The 13,574-nt window shown below is 51.9% G+C and overlaps 1 protein-coding gene across 3 annotated transcripts in view; it reads right to left on the reverse strand.

The window, feature by feature from the left end:
- Nucleotides 1-2,625: 2,625 nt before the first annotated feature.
- The window catches only part of CROCC (ciliary rootlet coiled-coil, rootletin), a 132,217-nt gene continuing 121,268 nt past the window's right edge, over nucleotides 2,626-13,574 (reverse strand). For all 3 annotated transcript variants that reach the window (XM_029577933.1, XM_029577934.1, XM_029577935.1), the window contains 4 exons: nucleotides 10,848-11,048; nucleotides 9,220-9,351; nucleotides 6,615-6,794; nucleotides 2,626-5,792 (listed from right to left, as the gene is read on the reverse strand). In XM_029577933.1, the coding sequence (XP_029433793.1) occupies nucleotides 5,706-5,792; nucleotides 6,615-6,794; nucleotides 9,220-9,351; nucleotides 10,848-11,048 (600 nt within the window). In that variant the 3' untranslated portion in view covers nucleotides 2,626-5,705. The remainder of the gene's footprint in view (nucleotides 5,793-6,614; nucleotides 6,795-9,219; nucleotides 9,352-10,847; nucleotides 11,049-13,574) is intronic.

Genomic DNA, 13,574 nt, shown 5'->3' on the forward strand with positions numbered 1-13,574 from the left:
AGAGCTAGACGACCTTATCCCGCTGATTATCCAGGAGCTGGATCTGGGTCCGCCGCCGGATCCGCCCGCGCCTGTAGCGCCTGCGGTTGTCACCTCGTCAAAGAAGGGGGATCCGGTCCTGGCGGCTCCTCGGCCGAGGGCCCGGGCTTTCCCATCCTCGACCGGCCCATGGAAAAGTTGTATCCACTGCCGGAAGTTTCCTGGATCTAGGCACTAAAGGTGGACTCCGCGGTGTCGGCGGTCACGAAGAGGACGACGAACCCAGTGACGGGAGGCGCGGCCCTGCGGGATACGCACGATCGCAAGTTGGAAGTTTTACTCAAAAGGGTCTTCGAGGTCTCCACGCTGGGTATGCAAGCAGTGATGTGCAGTTCCCTTGTCCAGCGGGCAAGCCTCCTCTGGGTGCAGCAACTCCTCACCTCCCAGGCCCTTCCTCCCGAGGAGGCCGCCCCGGCGGATAGGCTGGAAGCAGCGGTGTCGTACGGGGTAGATGCCTCGTACGACCTGTTTCGGGTGCTGGCACGATCCATGGCTTCGGTGGTAGCGGCCAGATGTTTGCTGTGGCTTCGCAACTGGGCGGCGGATACATCCTCCAAGTCAAGTCGGGGCTCCCTGCCTGTCAGGGGTAAGTTCCTCTTTGGGGAGGATTTGGATCAGATCATCAAGTCCCTGGGGGGAAAGGCGGTTCATCGTCTGCCAGAGGACAGATACCGGTCTTCTAGGGCGTTTTTCTTCGTCCCGGACCAGAGCCAGGGCTCAACGACGCTACAGGAACTACAGTCCGGCGGCCTCCAGGCCCTCCGCCCCCAGGTCTCAGCCCTGGTCGCGCTCCTTTCGCGGGCGCCGGCCCGCCCGCTCCAGCCCCGGGACGGGACCTCCCTTTCCCAAGTCCTCGCAATGATGTCAGGCTCGCCCACTCCGCCGTTCCCAGACTTGGGGGTCGGCTGGCGTTGTTCGACAAGGAGTGGGCGCACATCGCCTCATACCAGTGGGTCCTGGACACCATAGGACGCGGCTACGCTTTGGAGTTTGTCCGCGCTCCGCAGGGACGGTTCATCTTCTCCCCCTGCGGATCGGGTCCCAAGCGATGGGCGGTGCAGTTAAGGCTGGACAGGCGTCAGGAGATAGGCGCTATTGCGCCCGTGCCCTTCTGAGAGGTGGACTTGGGCCATTATTCAATTTACTTTGTGGTGCCAAAGAAGGACGGTTCCTACCGGCCCATCCTGGATCTCAGGGAGGCCAACAAGTCCCTCCGGGTGGTCCGGTTCCGCATGGAAACACTGCGGTCTGTGATCGCGGCGGTGCACCGGGGGGAGTTCCTAGCCTCCTTGGATCTGACGGAGGGCTACCTGCACATTCCCGTCCACCGGGAACATCAGCGTACTCTCAGGGTCAAGATTCTGGACCAGCATTTCCAATTCATAGCCCTCCCGTTCGGGTTGGCGACGGCTCCGCGCACTTTTGCCAGGATCACGGTAGGGGTGGCGGCTGCCCTTTGGAAGGAAGGCATTCTAGTCCATCCTTATCTGGACGATTGGCTCGTTCGAGCGAAGTCTTTCCGCCACGGACAGGCAGCGGTGGCCAGGGTAGTACAGTTCCTGCAGTCCCTGGAATGGGTGGTGAATTTTCTCCATGAGCTCCCTCGTGCCCTCGCAGCGCTTGGACTTTTGGGGGCGACCTTCGACACCCGTCTCAGCTCCTGGGGGTGATGGGCTCCACCATCGACATGGTCCCTTGGGCGTTTGCGCGCCTCCTACCTCTACAGAGAGCTCTTCTCTCCTGTTGCAAACCGCTCTCGCAGGACTACCAGGTGATTCCCCCTCTGCCGCAAGCGGCCAGGAACAGTCTGAGCTGGTGGTTGGATCCGGCGAATCTGGCTCGCGGCGTGTCCCTCGATCTCCCAAATTGGGTGGTAGTTACCACCGACGCCAGTCTCGGCGGCTGGGGAACCGTGTGCGACCGCAGCTCCACGCAGGGGACGTGGTCCGAGGTGGAGTCGAAATGGTCCATCAATCGTCTGGAGACCAGAGCGGTCAGACTGGCTCTACGACACTTCCTGCCACTTCCTCGGCACCGGGAGGCCAGGATATTATCCGACAACGCAACCACCGTGGCCTATATCAACCGACGAGGAGGCACTCGCAGCCCGCAGGTCGCGCTCGAGGCAGCGATGTTGATGCTGTGGCCAGAGCGGCTTCTGGTCCGCCTGGCGGCCTCGCACATCGCAGGGGTAGACAACGTCCAGGCGGATTTCCTCGGTCGTCAACTACTGGATCCCGGGGAATGGTCACTATCCGATGATGCGATGCAACTGCTTGTCCATCGGTGGGGGACCCCCCACCTGGATCTGATGGGGTCCACGCAAAACGCCAAGGCTCCCAATTTCTTCAGTCGCCGCAGAGAGCGAGGTGCGGAGGGAGTCGATGCCCTAGTGCTCCCGGGGCCGCCCCATCTCCTTCTCTACGCATTCCCATCGTGGCCACTGGTGGGCAGAACACTCCGCAGAATAGAGGCTCTTCAGGGGGCTGTGGTTTTCGTCGCACCAGAATGGCCCAGGCGTCCCTGGGTTGCGGACCTGCTACAGCTGGTCCTCGATGGACCCATACGACTAGGACGTTTTCTCCCGCCTCTTGCATCAGGGGTCCAGTATTTTTCGAGCAGGCAGAATCCTTCTGCCTGGCGGCTTGGCTTTTGAGAGGCGCCGCCTCTGGCCCCGAGGCTACCAGGAGGCAGTAGTGTCCACGTTGTTGAGTGCGCGAAAGACGTCGACGTCGGTAGCCTATGTTCGAGTCTGGAAGGTGTTCGAGGCGTGGTGTTCCAGCCAGAACACGGGCCCAACTAAGGCTTCTGTTCCTTACATCCTTCAATTCCGACATGCGGGGGTGGACAAGGGGCTCGCCTATAATCCCCTACGGGTCCAGGTGGCCGCCCTTGGTTCGCTATTGCGCGATGGGGGCTCCCGGACATTGTTCGTTTTTCCTCAAGGGTGTCCCACACCTGCGGCCTCCGTTGCGGGATCCTTGGCCCTCCTGGAGTCTCAACCTCGAGCCACTGAGGAGTGCAACGCTTAAGGATCTCACCCTTCAGACAGTGTTTTCTGGTGACAATCTGTTCCGCTCGTCGCATATCGGAACTGTAGGCACTCTCGTGTAGAGAACCTTATCTGCGTTTCTCCGACTTTGGAGTTTTCCTCCACGCCATTCCATCATTTCTCCCGAAGGGGGTGTCTGCGTTTCATGTGAATCAGACGGTGGAACTGCCGTCCTTCTCGTCTTCCGAGCCGAAGTCTCTACGACTCTTGGATGTCAAGCGCACTCTGCGTCTCTATCTGGCAGCTACGAATGATTTCTGGACGTCTGACCATCTCTTCGTCCTTAGGGCTGGCCCAAGAAGGGGTCCCGGGCCTCCAAGACGACGATTGCCGGATGGCTGACGGCTGGCATTGCGGCTTCCTACATTGGGGTGGGGCGGTCTCCCTCACCCGGCATTGTCGCGCACTCTACGTGTTCTCAGGCGGCCTCCTGGGCGGAGGCTCGCTCGGTCTCTTCTCGAGAAATCTGTTGCGCAGCCACCTGGAAATCGTTATATACGTTCTCGAGGCACTATCGCCTACCTCTCGCCTCTCCAGTCTCTGGGCCTTTTGGCGAGCAGGTTCTCCGAGCAGGCCTCGCAGGACCCCACCCGATTTAGGGAAGCTTGGGTACATCCCACTGTCTGGACTGATCCAGGTACGTACAGGGAAAAGAAAATTATTATTTACCTGCTAATTTTCGTTCCTGTAGTACCATGGATCAGTCCAGACGCCCACCGCGTCTGGGTTCTCTGCCTGCTCGGCTCCTTTTCTGTGGCTGTCCTTTCTAACGTCTTCAGCTTTTACTGCTTCTCGCAGTTCCCCACAGGTTGTCTTACTGTGTAGGTTGTCTTCCTGTGTTTATAAAGCTTCCTACCCGTTGGTAGGATCTTTGCAGTTCTAGTTATTATAGTTGCACGGCTTCGTTGCCGGTTCCTTTTTCTACTTGATCCATTAAGGGGTTCGGTTTTTCTACTCGGGCTTTGATATACTCGATACTGAACTCCTGCAGAGGGGGTAGTAGTATATATGGATACGCCCCCTCAAAGCTTGTGCTGACTCCATCTGCTGGATTGGGGACATAACCCACTGTCTGGACTGATCCATGGTACTACAGGAACGAAAATTAGCAGGTAAATAATAATTTTCTTTTATCAAACGGGTCCCATTAATTTTAATAGGGGGAAGATACACCCTGTGGCTCCAGGGCAGCATCCTCATGGCATTTTGCACCGTTCCGTGCTTCTGCCCCCTTGCCCAGCTCCCACTGGCTGCTAAGCCCACGTTAAGAGCCCACGGCTGTTCTGTGAGAGAAGAGCCCTAAACTCTTCCTTTAAGACATCTTTGCAATAGCTTCACGTCTGCTCGTGTTCACATTAGAAAGGGAACGACATTCACGGTGCCTTCAGCGTAAGCAATCCAGCTCGCACGGCTCCCGGACGACTGGGACCCGGAGTAACTAATACTGGTTTTCACGCAATCCTTTTAATACCAAAGCGAGGCCGTCTCTGCGCTAGCCCGGATGCTGCTTTCTACGGCCGCAGCTAAACGTAACAGGGGCCCCCCCCAGGGGCAGGAGCGACGGGGTCCTGGGGCAAGACTCAAGTCAGTATTATAAAAGGGAAAGCTGGCACTGCTGGCAGAAAGATATCCCAAAATCTAAACGGGGATCATCCGACCAACGAGAGAGTACAAAACAACAAACTCAAACTCTTGTGAAAAGGAGCCCTAAATCCTCATGAAACTGGTGCCTTCGCTGGTAATGCTGTCCCTCATTAAAGTGCATCTGTACCGTGGAATGAAGTATTTGCAACACAAAGTTACTTGGCATTAGTTACTCGTGAAAACTGCAGCCCAAATGGCGCCAGTCAGTTCCGCACTAACTCAACCCGAGTTTGCAAACCCTGTGTGGTTCCCCGGGGGCTTCCTAATCCCAGAAACAGTTAAAAAGAGTGCAAGCCTTCCTGTTTCTACCCCCTGCTGCTGTTCACTAAGAGTTAGAAGGATGGTGTCCCTGGGATGCAAGCTCAGACCAGGGGATGAGTCTGGCACAGGCCCAGCTGCTCGGTATCTCAACATAAAAGCTGCTTTCGCTCTGTACATTGATGAGTGTGGGTTTACCTTATGACCAGTACTCACCAACTGTTCAGGATTAACATACAACTCTTCTGTTTGGGGACGCTGCAGGGCAGAAGGAACAGGAAAAACTTGCCTGGCTTTTTAGCGCCTCTGTTTCAGGTTTTCATGTTCAGAAAGCCCCAAAATATTTTTAAAAACAGAGCTGAAAATTCAGACCAGACAATCATGATCTAAAGACAGCTCGCCCGGGCTTCCACCCCGCTTCTGAAGCCCAATGTATTAGGCCCCAGCACTGGGAAATCCATCGTCAGCCCCATGGAGATCTTCACGCTGCTACAAGAGTTTAAAAGCCTAATTACAATCCCTCGATTTACAATTTCACGTGAAAAAAAAAATGTAAAAATAGATGTGCCTCTAGAAAAACGATAGAAAAAGTTAAAAAAAAAAAAAAAGTGAGCACCAAGGCAAGCCGAGGTTAGGACGAGAGCCCTAATCCCCGGCCCTGTAACCAGTACTCCAGCTCAGGCGGAGGGTGCAGAGCACGGCGAGGCTGCTGTTAGTTCCCTGACAGGATGGAGGAGTGAGAATAGTGGGGCTGGCACCTCCGCATCTCCTGCTGCAGCTGATCCTTTAAGGTTGAGATCTACAAAGGAAAGGCAGGAGTTAAGCCTCTTATTAGACCAATAAAAAAATGATGATGTATGTGGGGTTTCAAGACTATACAGGCTGAAGGAAGGAAGAATGTTCTGGAATGGGAATCCCCACACTAGAAGTCTTCAGGAAGTAGCGAGCCAAGAAATGTGCTAACTTAGTCCAATAAAAAAAAGGGTATCAAAACCTATACTGTTTTGTTTGTATTTCTTAACTTTATTTCCATGCATTCAATGGAGGAACACAGCAGCCATTTAATGCACAGCCCAGAAAGTAATTCTGGTCCCAGGGCGTCTCCCTGAGCAAGGGAATAAAATAACAGGGCCCAGGAGGGAACAGAGAGGCCCCGGAGATGAGGAGAAAGGACAACAAAACTGGGATTCCATGGGATAAATACGGGGGACCTCTAGGGAAGTGATGCTACATTAATCGGACGGCTGGGCCATATGGGGTCCCTTTCTGCCCTCATGTTTCTGGTGCTGTAACTTTTCATTTAGAAATGCCCAGGTAAGCAGGCCTTTCTACCTGTTCTCTATTAGGCTGTAAACAATAAAGCTCATTCTCTGGAGAAAAGGCTGAAGTCCACAAAGTTATCACAATCCGATAAATATAGTATGCATAATTTTAATACATTGTGCGCACTATTCCCCCAGGGTGTAAGATCCCTCGGGCACTCCACAATTTATCTCTAGTGGGAAAACTGCCCCTGTGGTCCTCTATCTTTTAATCAGCTCCCAACCTACAAAAGGACGTTGCCTTCCAGAGCCTGAATTTTTCATTTCCCAAAAGGTGGAAAGTGTTGTGCAAATCTCACCTGCTCCTCAAGCCCCTTGACCCGCTGCCTGTGTGCCCTCTCTCGTGCATCCAGGGTGCGCTCAGCCTGTCCCTGCATTGCCCGCAGCCGCTCTATCTCCTGCTGGAGCTCCTGACGATGGAGGGCAGCTGTCTCAATCAGACTCTGTGAAGGCATCTGATCCATGTCTGCTATCTGGGCCTGAGAAAGAGGGGGGAAAAAAAAAAAAAAAAAAAGAATATACTACGATCATAAGGAGTAACAAGTGCCTCATCCTGTTACCCAGGGCATCAGAACTGGCTGCATCTGAGATTTTCTGTCATTCTAGCATAAAAAATAGCCCAGGGCTGCCGCGACAGCAATGCTCACAGCTCCAGGGCTTGAAGGGAGTCCCGGCTGTTGCCCCGGTGGCGACACCTAGTGGCCCAAACTCAGTGCATGCATAGCAGGGGGTGAAGGGAGCTGCAGTCTATGGTGCTGGCCGGCCAAGGACTTGTTCCTGCAATGCCTGGCTAGAAGGGAGATGGTCAAAATAGGGGGAAAACCCTGGGCAGCTTGTGAATGGCGTCCCATGGTGCCGTAACCCAACTACAGGTGGAAGCGCAAACAAGCGGAAGGGAACTTCTAGGTCAAAAAAAGAGCTCAAGCCAGATTTAGGAGGTGTAATAAAAGCACACGAGAAACACCAAGGCCAAACATGCTTGCAGAACATTTTTAAACACACTATGGTAAAAGGTAAATGCGATCTGTGTATTAGCAATGAAAGCGCTACATTCCCTGTAAAAGATACTGTTCAGAGGGGGAATGAGGGAGGCGGGAAGTCAGCTGGAAATGCTGTTCCACCTGTAAGATCAGGGTTACGACCCCTCACCACAGAACTAGCTGCAAGCCCCAAGCCCACAGAAGCACTCACCAGACTGTAGGTGATCATCCTCCTAACCTTGCTTAACGCCTCCTTCAGGGCAGCCCAATCAAAAGAGAGAAGCCAATGAGCCAGCCAATCAGGTCAAAGCTTTCTGTAATACAGGGCTGGGCAGGTCCGGTCCTTGAGGGACGCCGACCAGTCGGGTTTTCAGGCTACCCCTAATGAGTATGCATGGGAGAGATTTGCATACACCCCCCGCCTCACTTGCATGCAAATCTATAGGAGGCCAGTTTGACAGGACGAAGGCTGGGAGCGGAGAGGAGAAGTGAGCAGCATCAGTCTGTTGAAAGCAGCCGACACAAGGGGAGGGGGGGGGCCCTGGTCACCTCGGAGGGTCCAGAGTCTGGGTCTCTGCTCACCCCTGGGGAACGTTTAAGGGAGAAAAGCTTCCGCTTCGCATACGGAAGGGGGTTATGGGTGGGATCGTAAAATAACGCCCGTGGACTGCACACCTTCAGAGTTACGCACCTTTCTTCCCGTAGAAAATCTAGCCCCACAAAAACCGGACCGGAGCGTCTGTGGGTACAGCTTCAAAGGGAAAGCACATACCCGCCCTCTCGCTCTGAAACCTGGCAAAAAACGTACCCTCCCACCCAACTTTGTCCCAAAGCGGACAATCCCCACTGCTCTCCTGTGATTATCGTTTTAGGAGTTCTCCTTACAAATGCTGAAATAAAGATCTCGGATAAAGAATTGACCTTTCAGTACCGAGTTGCTGATGGACATTTTTTTTTTTTTGTAAAAAGATTTTTCCTAGGTTTTGAAATTTGTTTGCATGGACTCAGGGGAGTGGGGGGGAGGGGAGGGCAGTTTCATGGCTAAAGCCGTGTTTTATGCACAGCAGTGGGGCTTTTTTTTTTTCCTCAAAGGGCCCAGCCACTACCGCAGGCGCGCACGTTCTTCCCCTTTTACCCACGCACTGCGGAGTCGTTCCCGAGGGCGGGGGTTAGGGTCAGGAGGAGGCAACAACGTCCCTATAACTTGGACCAGAAAAGCTACCCGTGGGATGCAGGAGAAAATATCTGCGAGTGCTTTCTGCCGATGCAAACCCCGTGGGCAAAAAAAGGTTGCCACAGAGTTTGTACCGATGTAAGCAATTTAATTTTTTACACATGGGAGTCAGGCAGACCTAGGAAAAGATGGACCAATGGTGATCTATAATGAAGCTGGGCAGATGATGAAGACGCAAGAGGAACTATGATTAAAACATTCTGTGCTAAACTATCTATATGATTTTGCATTTTTGGATGATGAGTCTCGGTCATATGGACATGATTTAAAGATTAGTTTCCTTCAGAATGAGGCTTGGTTTTTTTTTTTTATATATATCGCTGTTTGATTTGCTGGGATTGGTGCGCTACTGTCTTCCTCCATAGTTTCCGGATAAAACCGCCAGACTGGACCGATGCAGAGCGCGTCTCAGCCAGGTTATCCCTTCATTCCCTTATGCTCTCTCTCATGACATGGCCTTGCATGCACAGCTGGTACAGGACTGCAGTCCAGGGCTCAGCTGGAGATCCTGCAGAGCTGCCACAAGTCTCACACATGCTCTTGAAATCTGAGTCTCTAAGACAGAAAACCTTCAACTTCAAAAACCCCCCCAGTTAAAAGGAAGAAGAAAAACTAAATTCATCGGCTAAAATGGCGGTGCTGAGCCTCTATTCCAGTTTATGTGTACGCACATGCACGTCCAACAGATACCTCCAACTGCTGAATCTGCCTCTGCGCCTCCACCAACTCCTGCTCCACGGTGGTGAGGGAGCGATCCAGTTGTCCCTTCTCTACAGACAGCCGCACAGTGTCCTCGGTGGTTTTTAGCTTCTCACGTTCCACCTGCAGCGGCAAGAAGAGGGGGATGTCAGCTGGCAGGGCGCGTACATCAGGAGAGACCTTGGGGGATGTCAGCCGGCAGGAAAGCACGTTTCCCAGGGAGCTCGGCTGCTGGGGCAGGCAAAAGCCCACAGCGCGCGTGGATCCCTGCAACCCCGCCCAGTATTGCACACAGGTCTGGAAAGGAGGAGCTAAGCCTTTAGAAACACTGGCATAGGCCAGCCTACGTATGGCGATGGGTCCTTGGGATGGAGCCCTGGCAAGAAGGCAGGTCTGGAGATCCAGCCCTGCAGGCTTCTCGGCGGAGAGATCTGCAACCAGGACGCTAACAATGTCAGCCTGCGGGCTGCTAAGGCAGGCGCGCCTGTGGGCAGGATGCAGACAGAGAGCTGCCGCAGGGAATAGTCGGTGTGCAGGGAGTACCTGGAGCTGGAAAACGGGCCCTCGGAGCTAAGTATTTAGCCACTGCTGGACTTTTCTAGGAAACTCGCTGGACTTATGGAACAGAGAATTGTTGTGTGTGAGATTTGCATTTTTACTTGAGAGAACAGTGCACATTTACTGAGTCTAGGACTTGGCTGTCTAAAAGCGCTTAGGATGTCTTCTGTTAAATACAAATGCAAGCCTGCACACTTACAACTCGGCTCCTGCTGAAAGGCCTCCCTTTTAATGGGCCTGGACAGTGGAAACTGTCAATGAGCGTTTCAAGGGATATTGGCTGCACGTGAATAGTTCTGGAGATGCCTTCCTGAGGGATGCCAGCTGTCAGGGTGTGGTCCCAGGGAATGTCAACCGTCTGTCTCTGGTTCAGAAGGCCTTTCCAGGGGATGCTGGCTTTCAGTGCGAGCTTTAGGAGTTGCCCTCCTAGAAGACATGGCCACGAGACACCTGGCTAAGGGTTGTCGGCTCTCAGTGTGCGGTTCAGGAGAGAGGTACCTGCTAAAGAACTTCGGCCATTGGTTTATAGTTTGGAGATACTTTCCTAAGGGAGGGGAGCTGTCAGTGCATGCTTCAGGTGATGCTGTATTAGGGGATGTCTGCTGTCAGTACAAGATTTGGGAGATGTCGGATTAACACTTTTTCCTTAATGCACCATCACACTCGCCAATATCTCTCTCTCTTAAAAATGTATCTAGTTTACTTTTGAATTAATTTAGCATTATAGCCATAACTAATTCAATAATTTTACAACTGAGTAAAAAATCCCTAACCTTAGAGGAAGCCCCCGGGTTTTGCTTGTGACTGCCTTCAATAAACAGATCACAGACCCAAAGTTGCCTTTGAGAGGCCTTTCCTTGTACCTGTTCTTACATCTGGAGATTCTTTTTCGGGATCGGGTGCTGAAAACCGAACCCTGCACTCCAAATGTGAACTGACAAAAAAAAGGCCTCGTACGGGGTGGGACGAGTCACACCTGGCCCTGCTCCACACCTCCTGATCTCGAGCCCTGCCTCTCTGCTGCCCTGCACGCCGCCCTCCCCCCCATCCCTTCACTTCACCTTGTCCAATATTTTCCTCAGGGCCGTCTTGTCCTTCTCCAGCCGCAGGGAGGAGCGCTCGATCTCCCGCTTCTCGTTCTCCAGCTGGGCCACGGCCCGCTGCAGGCTGCTCAGACGCTCCTGCAGCAGCTGCTTCTCCTCCTGTAGCTTCTGCAGGCTCCGCAGCGACGCCCCCTCGCTCTCCTGATGCTGGCGCAGCAACTGCACCCCCCAAAAAAAAAAAAAGGAGGGAAAGAGAGAGGCAGCACAGCTATGAGAAACCGCCACAGCAGGGAAGCGGTGGGCAACCCACCGAAGCAAGGCAGCTACAGAAGACGGGTTTGGAAATCTGCTGCTGGCTGCAAACAACAGACGCTGTCGGGCGACGTTCAAAGTTCTTTACATTCTGGCTATGCGCTTTATCTGTCAAAATGTTTGAACTTTGCGGCCTTCTCAAAAGGATGCCCTTCGTGTTCCCTCTACCTCTGCCATTAGACTGGAATCTGCAAGAGAAAGTACTTTTTCATATCAAGGACCTCTGCGCTCTGGAATGCTTTACCAATGAACAGAAGAGCAGAATCTAATTATTTCATATTTCGGAAAGCAATGAAGACCGGGCTATTCTCACAGGTTTCGACTGTTAACACCTGCAGATGGACCTTCAAGAATGGAGAAATTACTTACCTGACAATTTCGTTTTCCTTAGTGTAGACAGATGGATTCAGAACCAATAGGTTTACTGCTCCCCTGCCAGCAGATGGAGACAGAGTCAGATTTCAAAGCTGACGTCACCCTAGATACATCCCTGCAGTGACCTCAACCATTCAGTACTCTCTTCAAAAGCCATTGTGGACATGCTATTGAAAAAACTTGATTAAAAACGGATAACCGTAACTGTACTCAACTAATCATAAACACTGAACCCTAGTAAGATTATAGATGCCCTGATCTAAGGACTGGATGACGGCTTTTACCCATAATCTCTTGGAATCAATATCCACTCCACGGGCAAATCCTTGGCACTGTTCTGAGCAGCCATGGGCGGGCTGCTGAGTCCATCTGTCTACACCAAGGAAAACAAAATTATCAGGTAAGTAATTTCTCCATTTCCTAGCGTGTAGCCAGATGGACTCAGGACCAATGGGATGTACAAAAGCTACTCCCGATCGGAGCAGGAGGCTGCCTGCGACACGGTTAACACCGCCCTTGCAAAGACCGCATCCTCCCAGGCCTGAATGTCCAGGTGATAGAACCTGGAGAAGGTGTGCAAGGAGGACCACGTCACCGCTCGGCAGATATCGACAGGAGACAGCAGTCTAGCTTCCTGAGACTGCCTGAGCCCTAGAGCAATGAGCTTTAACCTGAAAGGGTAGTGGCTTTCCTGCCTCCACATAAGCTCCTGTGACCACCTCCTTAATCCTATGAGCTATGGTAGCCCGCGAAGCTGGTTCACCCGTCTTCCTTCCACAGTGAAGGACAAACAGGTGGTTCTGAAACTTCCAGATACTACACCAAAAGCCTACTGACATTCAAATGATGGAGGAGGCGGTATTCTTCCATGTCCTTGTGCTTATCTAGGGATGGCAATGAAATTGACTGATTCAAATGAAACTCTGAGACTACCTTGGGCAAGAAGGATGGAACGGTACAAAGCTGTAACGCTCCAGGAGTCATCCGGAGGGATGGTCACTGACGAAACAAGGCCTGTAATTCAGAGATGCAACGTGCCGAGCATATCGCCACCAAGAGCACCGTTTTCAGGGTTTTCGAGTCCACTTTCCACACAGAAATTTAAGATCAGCAAACAGAGCACTTTTAACCACTCCATCTGTGAAAACAGCAAGACTTACCCAAGTCAGAGAACGTGCACCGTCTCTGGCCGGCCCCATTTTATGGAAGTCCATGCCCCTTGAACTTAGACTTCAGAGTAACCATAAATTTTTCAAAACACAATTGAAAACCTGGCTTTTCAAACTAGCCTTCAACAAAGAGAGTGATGCAAGCATGTACACAAGAATAAGCGGACATGTAGCACCAAGCTCACAAATTCCAGTTACTACTGGAAATTAGCTCACCACTAATTTTAACTGTAGTCAAACCACAGGATACATCGCTATAAAACATACAATCCCCCAATTGATTTTCTTCATATGCATAATCCTTATAATAAACTATATTAGTCTATATTGTTTGTTACCGAATAGTACTGGCACCACCTATGTAAATTATGATCCATATTCTCTTTGATATTGGTGCACTATTGTAAACCGTTATGATGGTAAATAACTTAATGACGGTATATAAAAACTCTTAAATAAATAAAATTAATTTATTTATTTATTAACTCAAGAGACTGTGCAGCAGCTGGAAGAAGGGCTCTGCCAAAAACTCCAATATTAGATTAAAATTCCACAAGGGAACCAGCCACCTTAGGGGTGGCAGGAGGTGCTTCACCCCTTTCAGAAAACGGGCCATTTCCAGATGAGCCGAATGGCGGGTTCTGTTCACCTCACCCCTGAAACAGGAGAGAGCCGCTACCTGGTCCTTCAAGGAGTTAAGGGTCAAACCTTTATTCAAGCTATCCTGCAAAAATTCTAGAATTAGTAGGATTTTGACCATCCAAGGGGAAACACCACATTCCTTGTATCAGGCGTCAAAATACTCTCCAGACCTGCACATACCCTAGGAACATAGAGAACTTCCAAGCGCAGAGTAAGGTGGCAATCACTGCTGCCGAATATCCTTGCT

The sequence above is a fragment of the Rhinatrema bivittatum genome, chromosome 15 (genome assembly GCF_901001135.1).
Source record: "Rhinatrema bivittatum chromosome 15, aRhiBiv1.1, whole genome shotgun sequence".
Lineage (NCBI taxonomy): Eukaryota > Metazoa > Chordata > Amphibia > Gymnophiona > Rhinatrematidae > Rhinatrema > Rhinatrema bivittatum.